The sequence below is a fragment of the Colossoma macropomum genome, unplaced genomic scaffold, assembly GCF_904425465.1.
Source record: "Colossoma macropomum unplaced genomic scaffold, Colossoma_macropomum, whole genome shotgun sequence".
NCBI lineage: Eukaryota > Metazoa > Chordata > Actinopteri > Characiformes > Serrasalmidae > Colossoma > Colossoma macropomum.
The window spans coordinates 3,263,754-3,285,193 of NW_023494805.1; the positions used below are offsets into that span (position 1 = coordinate 3,263,754).

Here is a 21,440-nt window from a genome sequence, read left to right on the forward strand (position 1 = left end):
AGAAAAATGACACTCTTGAGCATCAAGATTGAAGTTCTAATAACATTAACATCCATCCAATGAAATTAAAACTGCTCTGTAATTGGGAGATGGCGACACCGAAAAAGTTGGCGCTTCCTACAAATTCTTTGTTCATGAGACTTTATTGGCTACAAAAAATCCTGATTCTGATGTTTCTTGTACTTTTCAGCTTGAGGATTCCAACAAAACCCTAACCAAAGATGTGGAGAACCTCACCAGGGAGAAAGCCGAGCTAGACTCGAAGCTCCGATCTCAGGAGGAAGGTAAAGTCCTGCACACTCAGGGAGGAGCTGCAGGAGGAGGAGCTTTTAAGCCAGGCGAGCACTGTGCGATTCTAGAAATCCTGTTCTTTGGTGACCCACACTGTATGTTTGAATTCCCCCTCGGGCATCGTTTCCCCCTCACACTGCACAGCAAACAACAGCTGATGAAGCTGAAATTTGGCCCGATCATGAAATTCAGTCGGCTCTGACCAAATCGGACTTAAAAACAGATGAAAACCTCAGAGTGTACGCCTGGCTTTACAGTCTTAGATTACCAGAATCATTTGTTTATTGTTTATGCTTCTGATGCTACGTTCACATTACAAGCCTCATTGCTCAAATCCGATTTTTTGCTCAAATCCGATCTGTCTGATGGTTCACACTAGTTTAGGTAAGTGATTCAAATCTGTCATTAATATGAACGAACCGGCGTCCTGAAATGACCCTCATGAGCTCATCCTACTCAGTAACGTCACGTGAATGAATCACGTTCATCATTAGCACAAACTAACGAGCAGAACGAGCTTCGCTGAGAAGATCATTAACTCTGATCAGCTCTCAGCTTCATTATTAGAGCGAGACGAAGGAGAAAAAGGTGAGATGAGCTGCTTTTCCACCGTTTACAGGCTTTAACTTCTGTTCGGCGCTGTTGCCATGGTAACGCTGAATGATGGTGCAGCGCAGTGGGGAAAAAGCACCTGAATTCCGATCTGAGTGTCACATTAAGGTCACACGGCCAAGAATCAGATACGTATCCGATCTAGGACCACATATGAAAGGGTTCAGGTCAGATTTGAAAGATCACATTTGCGTGCACACAGCCCTGAAAACATCAGATCTGAGTCACGTTAGGGCAGAAACTCGGATGTGTGCCACTTCAGCCTGGTAATGTGAACGTATCCTGAGAGGTTCTCCAGCTTCGTCTGCGTTTCTGGCTAGTTTAGCTGCTGTTGGTCTTTCTGGTTCTGTCTCAGAGTTTGACTTTGTTGCTGGTATAAAGCCGTGCTCAGCTCTGAGTCATGACTGTCATGTTGTGTCAGTCTGTGAGGAAAGTAGAGCCGGTTTAGGGCTGTTTTCCTGACGCTGTTGACTCCAGCCTCTCTCCTCCTCTGTTTATGCTCCTGTGTAGATTATGCCGCCCAAAAAGAAGAAATTTCGAACTCCATTAAGGCCAACTATGAGAAGATACTCAACACGGAACGAACCCTGAAGACCCAGGTAGGCCTGAGAAGACGCACGTCCTCTGATTGTACTGAGGAAACCGTCCACCCTGAGACGCTCCTGATTCGTCTTATCGTTATTATTCTTCACAGCCCAACACACAGTGCAGCATTCAGCTCCCTGTAGTGCATTAAGGACGTCATGTGCTTGAGACACTTTCTGGTTCAGGCATTAAAAAGTCTAGTTAGACTTATTTTATATTTTATACTTGTTAATCTTATATTTACGCTTATATAATCTTTTTTTTTGTTTACTACTAAATGTATATTACACACTGCCCCCCCACACACTGTTATTAGTGTTTTCTACTGTTTCTTCAAAGATCTTGTGATATGCTGATTTTTTTTGTTGTTGTTTTCCTTCAAACACAGGGTTGCTGCAGAAGAGTTTTCATGAAGTCATTTAAAATATTGAGGTTAAAAATGTCTGAAAACGTCTGTGAGGATAAGCAGTTTTGAAAAACTGATGAATGGGGACAAAATTACCATTAATCCACTTTAAAATTATGTTAAAAAACTAAAATTATCTTTTTTGTAATCTCCATTTTCATTTCTCTGCATCGTTTTAGCGCACCAGCTCCCCTTAACGTTTTCTGAAAATTTAATGATGAATGGGCCAATAGAAATGCTCCAAAATTTATTGGAATAAAATTTCCTTACATTAACTTACATTCAAAATGAAGGACGTTTTTACCTTCTCCTGTAAAGTCACCATTTTGGAGATGCTCATTTTTCTTTGTTCAGTGATGAAATACCAAAGAAAAATGAGTGTCTTTGTCAGCAACAAAGCATTAATCCATTTTCACTCTGAATTAGTTTTATAGATCAAAAAAACAAACAAAAAAAGAAAATACTGCCCTGTATCTTCATCCTATGACGCCCAAAGTTGTGGTTAGAAGAGTTACTGTGTATATTTAACTAATACAAAATAGTCCAACAACCAAAAATATCCACCAGTCAGCGGCCCTGAGGTCAGAAACTGGCCACTAATGATGGGCGACAGGACACAGAGCTGCTAGTCAACCTGAAAAGGTACATAGAGCGAAGAAAACAAACAGGCGTTTTCAGTCACTGTTTCTAGTTTTTCATTAGTATTCACATTATTTTTAAGTGTCAGATTGTGACGCTTCATTTTAGATCTATATAATCTTCAGTGGACCATAGAGGTAAATTTCCAGTGGCTGAAATATCGCTGTATCCGTAATTTACACAAATACAAATAAGTACAAGGCTAAGATTAATAATACATATAGTATTGCCATTGTGATTATTTGGTAATATATGTAATACAAAATAGCCCAACAACCAAAAATATCCACCCGTCAGCTGTCCTGAGGTCAGAAACTGGCCACTAATGATGGGCGACAGGACACCGAGCTGATAAAGTCAACCTAAAGATATATTCCTTATACAGTGATCTCACAGCAGCCCACCAGTGTGTAGCAACCCTTAAATTATATCAGTAGGGCGGAGCTGAAGTTCACTGACGTGTGTCTCTCCTGTTCTCCTGCAGGCCGTGAACAAGCTGGCCGAGATCATGAACCGGAAGGACATGAAGCTGGACCGGAAGAACCGTGGCAGCACCACGGATCTGCGCAAGAAGGAGAAGGAGAACCGCAAGCTGCAGCTGGAGCTCAACCAAGAGAAGGAGAAGTTCAACCACATGGCCATCAAATACCAGAAGGAGCTTAGCGAAATGCAGGCGGTGGGTGCTGGCGCGTCGCTAACGCTAGTTTTGTTCAAAATGTTCAATCGGCGCTCCCAGAAGTGCTAATGATGCTAATAATGAACGAAACAGTAGCCACGTTTACATGCAGCCTGATAATCCGTTAATAATCCGACTAATAGCTCAATCAGAAGAGAGTACGGCCATATATACACTTAAGTCGGAATAGTCTAGTCCGATTGAGGCCATTCAGAATACAGTTCCTATCTGACTGATCGAGGTGGGTAATCCTGTAAATGATCCATTAAGTAGAAGAATAATATCCGTGTAAACGCCTGTATCTGATTACATTCCCTATCGGAAAGTTTAAGTCCATTCTGATCATGTTCGTCGCGTCGTAGTGAAAGTTTATACCGTTCAACATGGCGGAGCAGAAACTGGTCTGCAGAGGAGACGAAGTTTATGCTCTGATCTTTAAAAGACGGCGGTGGGACGGACGTCCAGCTTATGTGTCTCAGAACACGACGTCTTCCTCTCGGCCTTCTTTAATAAGCACTGCTCACTGCTGCTCGTCTCACTCTGACTGGACTCACGTGATGCTGGTTGTCATGGTAACGTCTACACTAAGCGGTTCTCTACGCATGTGTGTAATTTTGGATCTGATTACTTGTAGTGAGCATGTAAATATGTATGCAATCAACAAGCTTTGTATCAGTTTTATTTCCAATGATTTCCTTCTTCCAAATATTGAAAAGCAGATACTTCTGCAATCGTTATGACCAAGCTGGATGGACAGGACTGCGGCCAGTTTAATCAGTCATCACAATAGGTTTAAAAAAAATGCGTTATATTGTATGAAATTATATTTTAGATTCTGTTGTAAGTGTGGATTCACTGGTAATCAGGCTACTGAAAATGTTTGTTTCCAGCCTCTGTGTTTCACGTATGTAGCCTTGTGTAATAATAAATGTGTGGTTTGTCTGGTTCTGCAGCAACTGATGGAGGAGAGCACGTACCGTAACGAGCTGCAGATGCAACTGGACAGCAAAGAGAGCGACATCGAGCAGCTGAGGGAGAAACTGAATGACCTGCAGCTCCGTATGGACAACTCCAGCGTCACCAGCCTACAGCCGGACGAGACGGACAGCAACATCGCAGGTACAGACATGCACACACACTGCAGGAGTGCTGGTCCTGTGACACACCTGTCTCAGGTAACAGGGCCTGGGCCGTTAACAGAATCCTCTTATTCAGGTAACTGTACAGAAAATAACCGCAGTAAACAGTTACACCAGATTTACATTTTTTCTTTTTGCTTTACCTTTATTTTTTAATTCCCAGCAGGCTTTTAAACTAGTGATGCACCAAAATACAAATTGCTGACCGCATCGAAATTAAGGACACTTCAAAAAACCGACAGGAAGCTTCTTTTGTACAGAATTTTCCGTTTCATTTATGCTTCTAAATTAACCCAGTAATGCAGATGATGCTTCAAAGGTCATGATTGCCATGTTGGGAAAGACAGCTGAGAGATCTAGAGCAGGGGTTCTCAACCTTTCCCACCCCAGGGCCTACCTGTGTATAACTTCTGGACTACCGTCTCCCCAATCTTCAAAAATAATAAACCTCGATATCAGCTTCTTTGTCATAGTTTATCAATTTGAGTGTACTACTCAGGTCGCTGGTGCTCGGCCAGAAATCAAACGCAGTTCTTCACTATTATTTTAAGGCTCATGTGTCGTCTTTATCAGCTGCAGCTCGAAATGAGGAAAGAAATGAGAGCAGTGAGAGTCTGTAAAGAGTCAGATGTTAAACAGGCAGATTATGTTGACAGTAAAGCGCTGATGTGCTGCTAGAAGAAGAGGAAAGTCAGCTCTGTTGATGAGTTCCTTCATTTAATCATAATATGCGTCCCACCAGCAGTGAACTGAGCAGGGTTCGGTTTGAAGCATATGGAGACCTGCAGGTTTTGCTGGACCGTTACAGTTGTTTGATGCAGACCTGAATACGGGTGCAGTGTTGAGACATGTCAAAACAAAGCGACCTAAAGAAAAGAGTTTGATCGTTCCGCGCTGAACAAGGCAGGAGAAACACCCTGAGAAATCTGCGCTGTGCAGACGTCAGACTGATGACGTTTAATTAGCCTGTGACTGCGGTGTTTTCATTTATACGTCACTAACGGCCCACTGCGAACTACTGCCTCCCCCTGAGCACAGCCCTGCAGACCACTAGAGGGTGCTTCACGGCCCACTGGTGGTCTGCAGCCCACAGGTTGAGAAACCCTGATCTAGAGGACTCATTTCATTTTAAACGGCTTGTTTAACGATAAGTCATTTATGTAGTGTATAAAATACGGTACAGGGTGATTCCAAAAATTCATCTGCTCAGGGGTCTCAGCTCCTCTCAGACTGAAGGGAACCATCTTCCACTGACCGTCAGAAACTCTATGACCCCCTCTTTCAATTGGATTGTGATTGGTTCCTGGGCACCCGTTGTAAAAATACGGCCCTTTGAAATGAATCTTTTTGAATCACCCTGTGTTGTAGTCATTTTCCAAAAAGCTGAATTCCACAGCGCTGCTGTGATTGGTTCACTCAGTCATTGCCATGTCTGTCACATCTCAGCTAAACCTGCATTTCTGTATTTTTACCTAATTTGTCTCGCATCGTCTTCACTCCAGTCTCTGCTGGCGCTGAGACTCCTGAACTGATGAGACTGACCACAGTTCTGTCCATACAGTTTGTTCCTCCCAGTTCTGGATTGTTTTCACAGTGTTTAGAGGACATTTATTGGAAATGTCAATCTAAACTGACACAGTCAACAAGCCTCTTGCTTTTAGGCTGTAAATTACATGGTATTAATTCCACATTGTACATCAATGATTCCAGGTCTTGCTCGTCATTGTTTCCATGGAAACCTTTCCATTCCCGAAGCAGCAGATGGGTTTCAGATTAAATGAAGGACTTTAATTGAATGTACTCTCTGTAAGCGTTCGTTTCCGCTGAACAGCGGCGCATGTTTTAAAGTAAACACCGCAGCACAGTTACATACCTGACTGTATTCGCATTGATCCTCAGGAGTTGTGGTTGTCTAAACTTTGGTTTAGGTTAGTTCTAAACTTTTAATCAGTCCAGTTACTCCAAGTGTAAGAGGAGATGTTTTAGTCTGATTTGAATTTGAAAAAAAGGTATCATGCAAAGAAAAAATGTTAGATTTTTGCTCTTCTTGCATTTTTGAAACAGAAAATTGTCAGAAGCCCAAACTAAAACCTGCAAGTGAATGCAGATATTATTAAACTGTGTAATTACTTGAACTTTAATTAATCATCACAATTAATGACATTAGTTTGTGTGGTTATTCGCAATGGATGGCATTTTTGTCTTATTTTGATTTTGTTCCATTTTAAAAGCAGTGCCTTTTGTTTTGGCTATGAGGGGACAAAATAAGCTTAAACTTATTTTCATAGCAGATGGGCTCTACTTTGGATATTTTGAAGAGACAGTGTGTTAACATGGTGTTAATATGAATTTTATATATATATTTACACACATACACATATGTAATATTGTTTCCATGTCATCTTTGATAGCCCTTCAAATTACATTTAAAGCTGCACTGTGTAAGTTTTGGGGATTTGGAACTTTGTTGTACCTGGAAAGTTCAAAGTTTGTGTGTTTATTGTTCCTCCTGACTCTGATTTTACACAGTGCAGCTGTAACTGGTGCAGCAAACCGACAGTAAAAGATCTGAGTGTTTAGGGGTTAAAACCCTGAAGGCCGTCAGCATCGTAGATCGAATACAGTCCGGTGTATCTGTGCTGCTGATGGTGTTTCTGATATTTTGGCCACTCCTCGTGCTGTTTTGGCACCTCGCGTTACCGTGGTAACGCCGGGGTTTGTGGGAATGTGTTTAAAATCCTCTCATATCTTCTTCCCTCTCGTGTCCAGTCGGTTCTCTCCTCCTCTTTGTGTCCTCTGTTCTTTTTCCTCTGTGAGTAACCCGCAGGTTCGTTCCCTTCATGCCTGCTTTAAGCTCTTGGCTGCGTGGCTTCTTTTATTTTTCTTTATTTATTGTTTACGCTCTGTGCTGTTGGGTGTTATGCCTGTTCTGTGTTTGTTCTCTTGTTTGCCCCTGAAAGAAACTTCTCAGAGTGACGACGATCGCTTACCAACGAGGTTCTAGCCGTTTTACTGTAGCTAGCGCTGCGCGATACAGCCAAAAATTCATTTCCCTGCGTTTTTATATCGACAATATTAAAAAATAGACGCTTTGTTGGTTTTCTCAGTGTAAATAAGTGAACACGTCCTCTACAGAGACACTCTTCTGCACATTTTAGTACACAATTACTGTTTGTTTGAACGAAATAGTACATAAAATGTGGCCTGTGCAAATGTTTAGACCTCTCTTGTATTTTATGTTTTGTCCAATATGCCAAATTCAGCAAATACACAGTAATAGTGTATTAAAGTGTACAGAAGTGTGTTCTTTGTACAGGATATGTTCACTTATTTACTCTCAGAAAATCAACTAAATGTACATTAGGCTAACAGAGTGAAGGACACAGCACCTCCACACTTTTATTCCCCGTGGGTTCACCCAGCACCACATGTGTAATATAAATGTGTGGGGGGTGAACAGAGTGAAGGCACTGAAAATGGGTTATTTTATATGTTCTTCACAGAAAATGAGCAAAGACCAAGAATCTGAGGCAGAAATAATAATAAATCGCATCATTTTTTCTTCACGCAAATCACACAAGGGCTAAGAGTTTAAGTAATACAGAATGGTTTTATTCCAAGTAATTGTGGACCAGTTTTTTGGGGGCGTTATTAACCCCTTAAATGGCCAGGGCTCAAAGTTTTGTTGCACACTTCTATAACTTAAGAACAGCTCAGCCAGTTTGCATTGAAGTCCCTGTAGTTACTGAATAATAAGCTTTATTATGTAATAAGTCTGAAATTTTATTGAGTTAATCATTCTAGCAATGAAAAGAGCAGCTGACACTTTCAGATTATGACAGTGGAAGGTGCTGATATTAGTAATTTTATTGAAACGTGCAGTAACGATATCACTAATCGATTATTACGGTCATCGTTTCATCGCCTAGTTCTAGAATAGAACTCGTTTTCTTTGGGAAAAGCTGCTCCTGACTGACTAACCTCCACTCTGAGCCTCTTTCAGAGGTGTTTAAAGACACCGTCACCCCTTTTCACGGACCACCCGTGCTCTCTGCATGTTCACTGCTGAGTGATTGGACACACTGTAGACCCCCTCACTGTTCTAACGGGCCAGCGTAGCTCTGTTTCCACAGCATGCTCTGAAAGCAGTAACCCTTCACTTCCTCCTAACAGCTCCACAGTCTGGAGCCAGCGACTCGTGGACGTCCTCCTGATCTACCCTGGCCGATCGGTTATCACCATGGTAACACGTGCTGACTAAATATGTGGGACTAATTCACTGTCGATCATCAGAAAGGCGGATGGTCTTTCTCGGGCTCTGCGTTCTTTTGGTGCTACTGTTCTGGAGTTGGACAGTTTTACACCAAATCCAGTTCAGCCCAGTGAGAAACTGTAGCTCTCAGCTCTGCAGCTCCACTGTGTGTTACTCATTGTAAATAAGCTGTAGATTAGTGAGGTCACACTGTTACGCTAGACGGGGTAGCGTTCGCAATATGTTGCATACCTTGAAAGAAATATTTAAGAACGTCTCTTTGTTCTAATGCAGCCAATCAAAATCTGTTCGTTTAATTTATTTCAATTTATTCTATTTTAATGCTGTTTTTTGCTTAGTTAACATTTCATTTTAAAACACTTTGAGATGCTACATGTATTAGCTAAGTTAATATAAAAATATATCAAAAGTAAATATTATCTTAAAATATTTTAGCCTCTCTAGCCTTTCATAAAGTAGTTAATGTACTAATTTATATATATATATATATATATTATCATTGCTGTTGGAAAAAACCTTGTATCTCCATTTTTGTCAGTTTTTGACATAATTTGAAAATGCCTGTTGTTCTTTATATTGTGTGTAAATTTTATGAAGAATGGACCAAAAGAAACGACCCAGAATGACTTGGAAAAAATTCTGGTTCCATTGACTCACATTAAAAATAAAGTTTGTTTTTTCCTTCTCCTGTAAAGTTACCATTTTGGAGATACGAGGTTTTGTGCACAACTATATGTATATGTTGATTTTCTAAATGAAAATAAGTACATATATTTAACATAGAAACCTTGTATGTCCAAAATAGTAACTTTACACGGGAAAGAAAAAACCTACTCTACTTTTAATGTAAGTCAATGGAACCAGACTTTTTCCAAGTAATTTTGGTTTGTTTCTTTTGGTCCATTCATCATTAAATTTAGGATAATTTAATTTAAAAAAAGGAAACAGATATTTTCAGATTGTCAAAAACTGAAAGATGACAAAAATGGAGATAGAAGGTTTTTTCCAACGACAGCGTTTTGTTGTTTATTACATATATTGTTTATTTGATGCAATACAGTTCTTTTTATTTGTTTTTTGTGTTGCCACAACAACACAGTCCAGTTCAGCAAAAGTTCTCCACAGTTTCTCATTAGGTTGAACGTTTGGTCGTTCAGCTTCACAGTAGTACCTACAGAAGAACCTGTTTGTGGGCGGAGCTTGAATAGATCAATTCACCGAGTCAGTAACAGACTTACAGCACTTACTGCTCCCGCACTGGAGCCAAGCTCTCCTACATAAACGGAGTGATGAGGTTTTTCTGCGTCGCTCTGATCTGTGGACGTGGTGTGACGGTGTCCCGGCTGGCATGCGGCTGTTTCATTTGTTCTTTATGATTTCTGAGGTTTGGTTTGAGATTTTTCGAACCCCTGGTTGAGTTTTTCACTGCATGTCCACCGTAGAGGTAGAGCTCACTGTACTCTGCTGGACTTTAATCCACTGTCTGGTGTCTGTCTGCAGAATCCAGACTGGAAGGCTGGCTGTCGATCCCCAACAGAGCCAACATCAAGAGATACGGCTGGAAGAAGCAGGTGAGGACTCAGATCAGTGACTTTGGCCGAGAGCTGAAAGATTAATCGCTTTTGTATCGAAATCGCAGTTTTAAAGAGTGCAGTTTCCAAATGGCAAGAGCTGCAATTTTTATTGTATAATACAAACCCAATTCCAAAAAAAGTTTGGACACTGTAAAATGTAAATAAATGTAAATAAAACCAGAATGCAGTGATTTGTAAATCTCATTTGTTCACAATAGAACTTAGAGCACATATCAGATGTTGACAGTGAGACATTTTACCATTTAATCAAAAACATGAACTCATTTATAACTTGATGGCAGCAACACATCTCAAAAAAGTTGGGACTTTGAACAATGGATTACTTCAGAAAATGATCAACCAGCTTCTAAGACTGATTTTGAGGGTGTTTGGAAGCTGAGTGAAAAAGCTGTAATAAAGGCAAAGTGTGGACAAACTAAATAGTGAAAAAATTGAAATTATATTTAGTTTAAATCTATATTTTCTACTTTTTTGGTTGTTTTGACTGGAAACAAATGAAAGGTGGTCTCTACAGAGTACTGTATGTTGGTTTATTTGCTCTGTGCTAACTCTATTTGTTTCTCTCCCTCAGTACGTTGTGGTCAGCAGTAAGAAGATTCTCTTCTATAATGATGAGCAGGACAAAGAGCAGTCCAATCCCTCCATGGTGCTGGACATTGAGTGAGTTTTCTACTGTACTCCGCCGGACAGTTTTGTATGAGCAGCACTTTTTTTGTGAACAAAAATATAACTGCTGAAGTACACAAGGGACACTGAGATTATATTGGTCACACTTTATTTGGATGGTCCTCTATTGATGCTCTACAGCTACTTAAATCATTGACAAACCTTCTGGTGATCCTCAGTTGATTATCAACAACATTAGGGTTAGGAGTAGATGTAGGTTTTGCCTTGAGGTTAATGTGAGGGTTAGGTTTAGGGTTTAGGGTCAGATTTAATAAACTCTTTCACACTGAACTTCCAGTTGAGTTGAATTTAATGGGTGTTTAGTTGAATGTTATTGAAAGGCAGACTGAGCATTTACAAAGCATCTACAGTGAATCACCTAAGTTACATTCAACTTCAAGTTCAGTGGCATTTAATGACCATTCAGTTGAATGTTACTTAAATATATACTGAACTTTTACACAGAATCTACAGTGGACCATCCAAACAAAGTGTTACCGTTATTTCTGTACTCTGATGATTTTCTAATGTTTTAAAAGTGTTTTCTCTCTATTTCAGCAAACTCTTCCATGTGCGTCCGGTGACACAAGGCGACGTGTACCGCGCTGAGACGGACGAGATCCCCAGAATATTTCAGGTCGGCTGTTTATGAAAACTGCACCCACACAGAATCGGCCCGTTCGGACGCATGTCGTGATAGCTTATGAAGGGATGTGGTTAGGGAGTTAGGGATGTGCTGATGTGGAATTTCTGGGCAATAATTATAACCAGTAATGAGCACTTTATTATAAGTAAAAGTACATAAGTAAACATTATTTACATAGTACTTCTCTAAGCCAAGCCTCCAACCTGCTTCAGAATAAGATATAACAAAATCATCTAAAACAGTAGAAGACAACATAAATAACAAATACTTAAGCAACAGAACACGAGAGGGAGTGTGTTATCGTGAAATAACATCACAGCTGTGATTTGGTCGCCGTAGATCATCACAGCCGTGATGTTATTGGCGATAACACACTCCTCGAGTGTTCTACTGCTTTTATACAACAGTTAAATAAATACAGTAATAAATTAATAAACTGGGCCGTGAACGCGGCGTTTAATAGGTTTTAATGTTCGCAGTTCCTTCACCAAATTATAGTTCCTTAACGAGCAGCTTGTTGCTACGTCAGAGTAACGAGCTCCGCCCACTCGCTGCACAGCCGGCAGTTCGTTCTCCAGCTCCTTACACTAAATTCCCAAACTGTCATCACCACTGAGCAGCTTTTCAGTCGGCAGCTGTGACAGAAGAACAGCTAAACAACCTGGAATCAGCCAGAAATGAACCCAGTACCATTCGCCAAACATGTAGTCTGATCTTCAGAGTCTGACCAAATCAGACTGAGCCATTAAACTATCACAATATCAAGTTCAGCTCAGTTTTGTCAGTTTGTGCCAGATCAGTATTAATGTTGTTTTGTTCCAGCCAGTCTGTAAAGCATCTTACAGCCCATTTAGTTTGGCGAATGGTGTTGGGTTCATTTCTGGCTGATTCCAGGTTGTTCAGCTGTTCTTCTGTCACAGCTGCCGACTGAAAAGCTGCTCAGTGGTGATGACAGTTTGGGAATTTAGTGTCGTCTCATCTTCAGAGTCTGACCAAATCGGCTGTCGGTCAAATGTGACCTTATAAGTGTCCGTTTTCTGTTTGTGGCAAAATAAGAAGTAAAAACATTCAAATGTCTTGAGCGTCTCCCACAGCTGTCAAAGTCGTCGCTTAGCAACGGCGTCTCAGCAGAGTGATGCAGTGTTTGTGAAAAACCCGTGATGTTATGGTGAAATAACAGCACGGATAGAACGCCTCTCGACCAATCAGCTTGCGTGGACAGAACTAACTGTTGTATAAATAATAATAATAATAAATTTATACATAATTATAATTATATATGATTATGTTTAATTATTTGAATCACTTTTATAATATATAATCACTCCGTAACTGGGGAGGACAGGTTTATGTGGGCGCTTTAGTGCTGATTACCAGTAACACGGTAATGTCCAGTGTGCTCCACTCAGGCACTGAGACTGACCCTGCAGACTCGTTCTGAAGATCTGATGCTGCCTGAAGCTGCTGATTTAATTCAGTTAATGATAACACTGCATCAGCTGCCGGTACGTTGTGTAAGACTGTGTTCTCCTCTGCAGATCCTGTACGCCAACGAGGGCGAGTGCCGGAAGGAGGCGGACCTGGAGGCCGTTCCTCAGGGCGATAAGACCAACTGCCTGCCCCATAAGGGTCACGAGTTCATCCCCACCCTCTACCACTTCCCCTCCAACTGCGAGGCCTGTGCCAAACCTCTGTGGCACGTCTTCAAACCCCCACCGGCACTCGAGTGCCGCCGCTGCCACGTCAAGTGCCACAAAGACCACCTGGACAGGAAGGAGGACGTCATCGCACCCTGTAAAGGTCAGACGCCGGAAAACAGCATCGGAAAAAGACATCAGTACTTCTCACTGTTACTTAGGAGTTTATTTATTCATTTATTTTCCCCCATAATTAAACAATCAATTAATATAGATTATTTATTATTATGCTTATAAGATAAAACATATACAATCAAATTGTTGATGTATTCTATTCAAACATTACATGGAAATGAATATATATATAGAAACTAAGTTTCAAAATGTCACAAAAACTCATTTACATGGAGATTTGTGCAAAATTTAGATTCTGTTTGTGCATCGCTAGTTTTCAGACAAAAATATTTTTATAATAATATATATGATCACTGTCGGAACAAATATAAGGAAGAATATTTTTCAGTAATATTTTATTATATTTTATTTAAAGAATATACATACAATTTAAAATGTAATTATACAAATGATTTCAAAATAATGTAATTTTTTAATAATTATATTTTTTTACAATTATTATACTAATATTTGTGTTTGTTTTTCTGTTTCTGTTTTTTGTGGTGATTTTGATTTTATTTAGATGCATTTATTACTTTGTTATTATTACAGAATAGTGATAGTTATTATTATATTAATAATCATTTAATCAGTAATAATAATCATTACATGACTGGGGATGCTGCCTGAAGCTGCCGATCTGATTCAGATCTCAGAATCTGTGCAGATACAGCGTATGAATCTCTCTCTCTCTCCTCACAGTGAACTACGACGTGACGTCGGCGCGGGACATGCTCCTGCTGGCTCTCTCCCAGGAGGAGCAGAAGAAGTGGATCGGCCATTTGGGCAAAAAGATCCCCAAAACCCCGCCCTCCACCTTCTCCCGCGCGTCCCCCCGCAACATTTCCACCCGCTCCGTCGTAGCCAATCAGTCCTTCCGCAAGAACCCCAAAAACATCACCGGGAAGTCCAGGTAAATGAAATAGTGAGACGCTTAAATATCAGAGGTCTGTGATTAACACGGACACAAACAGCAGAGCCGTCATCACCCATCAGCACAGCTGAGGGGCAGAACTGTGCAGAAGTCTTCAACCCCTTTAGAGAACAGAGAGTCTGATCTGAACGGTGGTAAATCCACTCTCTGTCTTTAGAATGAGTACAAATAAACATTAAAACAGCAAAAATCACAAGAGCTATTAAATATTGGTTAGAATTAGGGACGATGTGGGATTTCTGGGCCAACGTCCTGTATTTTCCACATGTTGCTGATGTCGGAACAAAACCTAATTTGAAAGTACCTTTTGTCCTTTACATTGTTTGTAAATTTCATGATGAATGGACCAAAGGAAACGGGCCAAAATGACTTGGAAAAAAGTCTGGTTCCATTGACTTACATTAAAAGTAAAGTATGTTTTTTCCGTTTTGGAGATACGAAGTTTTGTTCCGACAGCAGCGAAACGTATCTGACAATGTTGATGTACATATATTTACAAAATTAGAATTTGGGACAAAGTTACCTTTCACTTTTATGTGTTGTACACATCAGCTCAAAGATATTCACTAAGACAGTAATGGAAGATTAATGCAGCGTAAAAGGCTTATAAATTCTAATAAATCAGAAGTTGCTTTTGGGTCCTAAGTTCACTCGATATGAGCTCATCCCGTCCCAGTAGCACTTAAAGACCTCCTGCGCTTGAAAAATGCTTTTTAAAATGGTTAATTGCTCTGGGGTGGCATATTATGATTAAACAGACTGATTTTTGTATTGAATGTGTTACTATAGCACATTTTTCCATTGAAAACAGGCTTATTCAGTGCAATTCGTGAGGCGCTACCTAACAGCTTAGTTCTGTTAGTTCTGGTTCTAGTGATACCAGAATATGCTAATGAGAAAATTATGATGTGGCGTCGACATGAAACGTACTGCTGCACTGCTAGAAAAACCAGCATGGACCAGCATGGCTGGTCGACAGCAAAACCAGCATATCTGGAAGAACGCATCTCCAAAATAGTCAAAAAAAAAGTTATTAACGTTTGAACGTAAGTTAATGTAAAGATTTTTATTCTGAGCAGTTTTGGAGCTTTTCTCTTGGTCCATTCACATTTTAACACAGTGTTAACCCTCTATTGCACGATGTTGCCTCAGAGCAACAAACTCATTTTCCTTACTTTACAATGACGTTACACATATTTAAAGACACTGAACAATAAATAGAGGAGTTTGAGTAAGTCAATAAAAACCATGTACACGATCTCTTAGTGGGCACAAAAAACTTTTTTAACATTCAGTATAATCTTTTTTTTTTTTTTGTTATGAGAATTTGCAGAAATATGTTTGTTGCCTAGAAGCAACATTGTGTGACAGTGGAATGGATTTAGCCAGTCGCAAGCCAGATCTCACCACTTCAGGGAACACGACTCTATATCAGTTCTTCCCATTGTCGCACAATGTTGCCTCAAGGCAGCATACTCCAAAAGGACCCCTTTTTATGTTTTGAATTTTATAATCAGCTCTGAAAAAATAAATCAAGGACTGTTTTATCCAAGAAAAGTGGATTAAATATATATTTTTAATGCTATAATATAATGTGTGCAGTAGAGAGTTAAGGATAACCGCTGTGCTCAAATGACATACAAAAATAACCATTGGAAAAAACAGAGATACATGTTTTTTATTTTTTTGGACACCGGTGTGTTTTGGATGCTGGTACGCTGGTCAACCAGCGTGACCATTCTGGGTGACCAGCTAGATCGGATAAACCAGCACCGGGCCAGCAGGAAAAGAAGGTTTAAGCACTCCAGTCGTATTGAGTTTATACTGTTAAGTTCTGCAATGACTACAATGACTTTTAAAGCTCTTGATAGCTGAGAATGTTCCTCTGGTTGGGTGAGACTTCTGCACAGCGCTGTTAGTGATGGTGACCTACTAGTTGAACTAGTTGTGTGTTTCGTTCAGACAGAAGCCCAAGAGGCTCAGGATTTGAATGCAAACAGGAGACAGAAAAGGTGGGAATGTGGGGGAAAAAGCTGGTTCACGTTGTTCCCCCACCACTTAGTCCAAATCGGGTCCATCAACCAAGACATGTTTGGTGTTTGAAGTTTGCTTCTTTTAATTTAGCGCTGGAGCTGCCGGGCTAATGTAGCTGATAAGTAATGGACACTTAAACCACATCAGTTAGCATCTTGGAAACGTTCTTAAAAATGAATGCTGTGGATCCCGAGTGGCACATCCGTCTAAGCATTGGCTCTGTCATCAGGAGATCACGGGTTCAGTCCCTGGTGATGCTACAGCCGTCCGTGGCCAGGAGTTCAAGAGAGCATTGTTGTCCTCGCTCTCTGGGTGGGTCGGAAGGCCCCCCGTCTTCTCACTTCACTTAGCATGATGCTAGCTGATGTAGCAGAGCTGGCGGTTAGTGGTCTCTGACGAGTGCGTAGAGCTGTCCAGTGATGAGCTAGCTTTCACCCTTATGTGACTGGGGGAGTCCAAACTAATGGACTAGATGACTAAATTGAGGAGAAAATTAGGGAAAAAAATCAATGGTATACTGTTAAACCGACGCCAAACCTTGGATTTAAACCATTTCAGAACCTCTACCAGAGCCGGTTTATGAGGAGTCTGGCCGCTTCCTATTTCCCCCGTTATATTAAAAAAAGGACCGCAAAACGCCAAATCCTCAATGAATGGGGGTGAATGGAGCTCAACGGCTAAAAACAAAAAGTTAAAATAGTCTCTAATCACTCATCGAGAACTTTTATAGAGTAGAAGGATGGATTTCACAAAAACAGCAAAGGAAACTCACCTGTATGTTTCCTTTTTTCTACAGCAAACGGGTTTTGGGCAGCAGGACGCTAACATTACTGCTACTGAGTGCTGACTGGTTGGCGAGCGGAGCAGCTCATTGGCTGTTCGCGCTCACTGACGTCATGAACGCACATGAGGCGCCGTTTTAAACTCCTATAACTCGAGTTTAAAAGCTCTTAAAATGTAACAGCAGTGTTAAAATGTTTTATGCTGTTCAGGAAATGAATAAATTATTTTATATTAAAAATGTTTAAGCATTCATAAACTATGATTTTACTCAAATGCTCCATCTGAACCCAACCATTTTGGACTTGGGAGCGCCCTCTAGTGTTTGAGAAACCCGGAAAACATTACAGAGTGGAATTCTCCTCTCTACAGGTTCTCTGCCCCTACTGTGTTTAGCTATGCTAACATGCTTTAGTCCATGTTTACAGATAACAGTGTGTCAGAAACCATTTAATCAGCTCTACTGGAGAGAAAGTCTTATTACTGAACAACTCCACAACAAAGTGGGTGAGAAATTAGGCAAGCAGTTAGCTCAGTGCTAAAGTTCCCATTATTTGTCAGCTACATTCGTCTCAAAGCTCCAGTGCAAACTTCCGACACCAGACATGACCTGGTTTATCGACTGCATTTGGTTAAAGCGGGAATTTTTTGCCGGAATGTTCCTGTGCCAGGGTTGGGGTTAGAGAGAGCAGGTCCGTTTATGATGGCCCGTTTGTGTCGTGTTGTGTCGTAGCAGGGCGCAGTCCAACCTCCATGCAGCCGACACTTCGTCCAGCTCCTGCTGACCACAGCACACACGAGCTCCAGGCTTTTACACCCACAGCAGACCTCAGCGCAGTGTCTCCTGCACAGTTACCTTTACATTCACACCCCTTAAACGGCTCCGGCGGCGGCCGAACCGAGCCCAGCCGCGCTGCTCCTCTCAGGGTGTCGGTTGGGTTTACGTGCAGGTTTCCTGTTCAGGTTTAAAGGAGAGCTCCAGTGTTTCTCAGCCTGATCTCCGTCTGCTGCAGCTGTAGCGTACAGTCGACTACCAGACAGTCGTATCCCGGTAACACTTCACTGAAGACCTTCTGCGTGTCATAGCAGATGTCCTGTGCTGTCTTATGTCGACTGTTTATGTTCAGTAATATAACAGCGTCGTGTTGCTACCAGTAACTATAATGACAGATGCTATAGTGTCTAACGCCATTACAGCTTATGTCACATGCTAGTTTTTGCTGAGTTTCTCTTCTTCGTAACAGTCGACGCTACAGATGCAGCAGATGGAGTGAAAGTTGAAAAGTACTGGTGTACTCCTTCGATGGAAGGGGGCTGATTAACCAGCTGGGGGGGAACTTGAGGCTCGATCCCAACAGAAGCTTTTTAAGCTGGCTGAGAAAAGAAAAGCTTTTTCTGCTTCGCCAACCACAGAGAAAATAACTCTGTGGCACCACCTACTGGTGGGAAGGCAAACATCAACTCAAACTGAACTGTTTCAGGACTCTTCCACATGTATACACACTGATCAGGCATAACATTATGTCCTTGTTTCTACGCTCATTGTCCATTTTATCAGCTCCACTTACTATATAGGTGCACTTTGTAGTTCTACACTTGCCATTGCTGAACTCCAGCAGCACTGCTGTGTCTGATCCACTCAGACCAGCACAACACGCACTAACACACCACCACCACGTCAGTGTTACTGCAGTGCTGAGAATGACCCACCACCCAAATAGTACCTGCTCTGAGGGTCCATGGGGGTCCTGACCACTGAAGAACAGGGTAAAAGGGGGCTAACAAAGTATCAGAGAAACAGATGGACTACAGTCTGTAACTGTAGAACTACAAAGTGCACCTATATAGTAAGTGGAGCTGATAAAATGGACAATGAGCGTAGAAACAACGAGGTGGTCAGAATGTTTATTTATATATATATATATATATATATATATATATATATATATATATACATATATATTTGTTGGAACAAAACCTCGTATCTCCAAAATGGTAACTTTACAGGAGAAGGAAAAAACCTACTTTACTTTTAATGTAAGTCAATGGAACCAGAGTTTTTTACAAGTTCTTTTGGGTCGTTTCTTGGCAACAGGTATTTTCAAAATATGTGAAAAACGTCAAAAATGGAGATACAAGGTTTTCTTCAGACAGCAGCGACATATATATATATATATATATATATATATATATATATACATACACACACATATATATCACTGCTGTCAGAACAAAACCTTGTATCTCCAAAATGGTAACTTTACAGGAAAAGCCAAAAACATACTTTACTTTTAATGTTTTTTTTACAAGTCATTTTGGGCGATTTCTGTTGGTTCATTCATCATTAAATTTACACACAATATAAAGGACAACAGACATTTTCAAATTATGTCAAAAACTAAAAAACAATGGAAATAATGGAGATATGAGGTTTTTTCTGACAGCGTATATATGAAATTACATTTTTTAACAGTATATAACTTACACTACTGACTTAGAGTAGCATGGCTGATACTTTAACACTGTTAAATTGCTATTAGATGTTAAAGTTCGGATTTTAAATCAGCCGTGTCAACTTTTTTTTACAGTGTTTAAAAGTAGTTCAAATAACACTATGTTCATAATTACACATTTAGCACAGTATTGAGCCGCTCCAGTGGTTATGGTCCTTAACGAGGGGCTCGTCAGACTTAATGAAACTCGAATGCCACCTTAAGAAGCTTTTGTGAAATGGTTTAGTGTAATCGTTGGTGTTTCGTTGGGACGTTTGTTGTGGTAAAACAGGAGCATCTCTAACAGTGTCACGTTGTTGACGTCTCATTTGTTCACTTGAGAACAAAAACGGGTAAACTGCAGCACAAAGCTGATCATGTTTGATTGTTTTACTCATTAATATATGTATATGTTTATTGTGATCACTAACAAGAAGGCATATTCTGACCTCAGATGCGTGTTTCTCTATTTATTATCATATAATGAACATTTGCATAGCTCCAAAGTTTTGCTGTGTCGTGCTTTATTTCAGATTACATAATCTGTAGTATAAAAAAAACACTTTCAGTTCCATAAATATTCCAAAAATGATCATTTTCACTTCATTTAAAGAAGTAAAAAACAGCTGAATATGGAAAAGCCGGTCTGTTTGGACTATAAAGTGGTTCATGATTTCATAAATATAGAACGCGCATCCTTTTCAGTGAGGATATGGTTTTATATTTCTTCATCCACCCTTTTTTTTACTGGGCTTTTCTTCTCTGCTCTTTTCTTCCAGCTAACCGCCTGAACCTTCTCTCTGAAACGTGGGACTCGGGGGGGAAAATATATATACAACAAAACTAAACCTTAAAAAATACATTAAAAAAAAAAAGAATTAAAAATGGAATTAACCCTAAAGCTACATTTCACACCGGGACGGAGGACCTGGCTATGGTGGGTAAAGGGATCGGCCCCCCTCCAGGCCTGTAGGGGGCGCTCAGACCATCCTCCACGGCTCGAGATGGCAACTTTGGGACCAACATCTCGGTCTGTCCTCTTTCTGAAGCCGAGATTCTGAAGGGAGTTTTTTTTTGGGAGGGCGGGGTTAATGTAGTAGACGGGGGGTCTTCCCTCTCGGGGACAATCGCTCTAGCTTCGCGACTCCTTCCGCCTCCACTGACGCGCGTCTGATGCCTTTATTCTGATGGATCTGTTCTGTTGGCCTTACTGTAGAAGCAGACTCTGGGCAATAATGGGGTTGGGACGGAGTTCTGGGTACTGAGTATTAGATTTTCTCTTTTGTTTTGGTTTTTTTGAGGAGCATGCAAGATCATTACAATCTATGCATATTGTTGTTGTTGTTGTTATTATTATAGTAATTATTATTATTGTTATCCTCCAGGCCATAGGAATACCATCGCAATGGCTCGAGGAGTGCTCAAATTTCATAGAAATCTTTTTTTTGTTCGTTGGGTACATTATTTCTGTAATATTTTCTGTTTTATTTTGCTTTTTTTTAACTTTTTGTAATGTATTGCCTTACCTTTTTGATTCCTAGATGAATGAAAAAAAGAAAACAACAACAAAAAAAAACATTAAGTTAACAAATGTAAAACTGCACTGTTTGAATTGTAAGTTATTTGTAGAAGACTAAACTGGTGTAGCGTTCAGCCCCACCTAGTGCCTTACCGTTCGGATAACGATTTTACTGCCATATCTGCTCGAGATCCTCTTCCGAAAGAGAAGCGAGGGCTAAAAAAAGGTTAATAGTTGGAAACTTGTCATCACTTTTTATGGGACAACAAAAGACATTATCATCCACGTTGTGGTTTTATCGGAACCAGTCAGTCGGACGTGTCGGACGTGACCGAAACGCCT

At 40.5% G+C, this 21,440-nt stretch overlaps 1 protein-coding gene across 3 annotated transcripts in view; it reads left to right on the forward strand.

Annotated features, from left to right (window-relative positions):
- Positions 1-20,465, forward strand: part of rock1 (Rho-associated, coiled-coil containing protein kinase 1) — a 105,221-nt gene extending 84,756 nt beyond the window's left edge. Inside the window, exons 24-33 of one of the 3 annotated variants that reach the window (XM_036597663.1) lie at positions 191-284; positions 1,414-1,502; positions 3,018-3,209; positions 4,163-4,328; positions 10,122-10,192; positions 10,788-10,876; positions 11,441-11,519; positions 13,067-13,328; positions 14,042-14,252; positions 20,359-20,465. In XM_036597663.1, the coding sequence (XP_036453556.1) occupies positions 191-284; positions 1,414-1,502; positions 3,018-3,209; positions 4,163-4,328; positions 10,122-10,192; positions 10,788-10,876; positions 11,441-11,519; positions 13,067-13,328; positions 14,042-14,252; positions 20,359-20,362 (1,257 nt within the window). In that variant the 3' untranslated portion in view covers positions 20,363-20,465. Of the gene's footprint in view, positions 1-190; positions 285-1,413; positions 1,503-3,017; positions 3,210-4,162; positions 4,329-7,117; positions 7,161-10,121; positions 10,193-10,787; positions 10,877-11,440; positions 11,520-13,066; positions 13,329-14,041; positions 14,253-17,820; positions 18,652-20,358 lie in introns of those variants that run through there. The other 2 variants (XM_036597662.1, XR_005008766.1) reach the window with 2 other exon arrangements.
- The last annotated feature ends 975 nt before the right edge of the window (positions 20,466-21,440 follow it).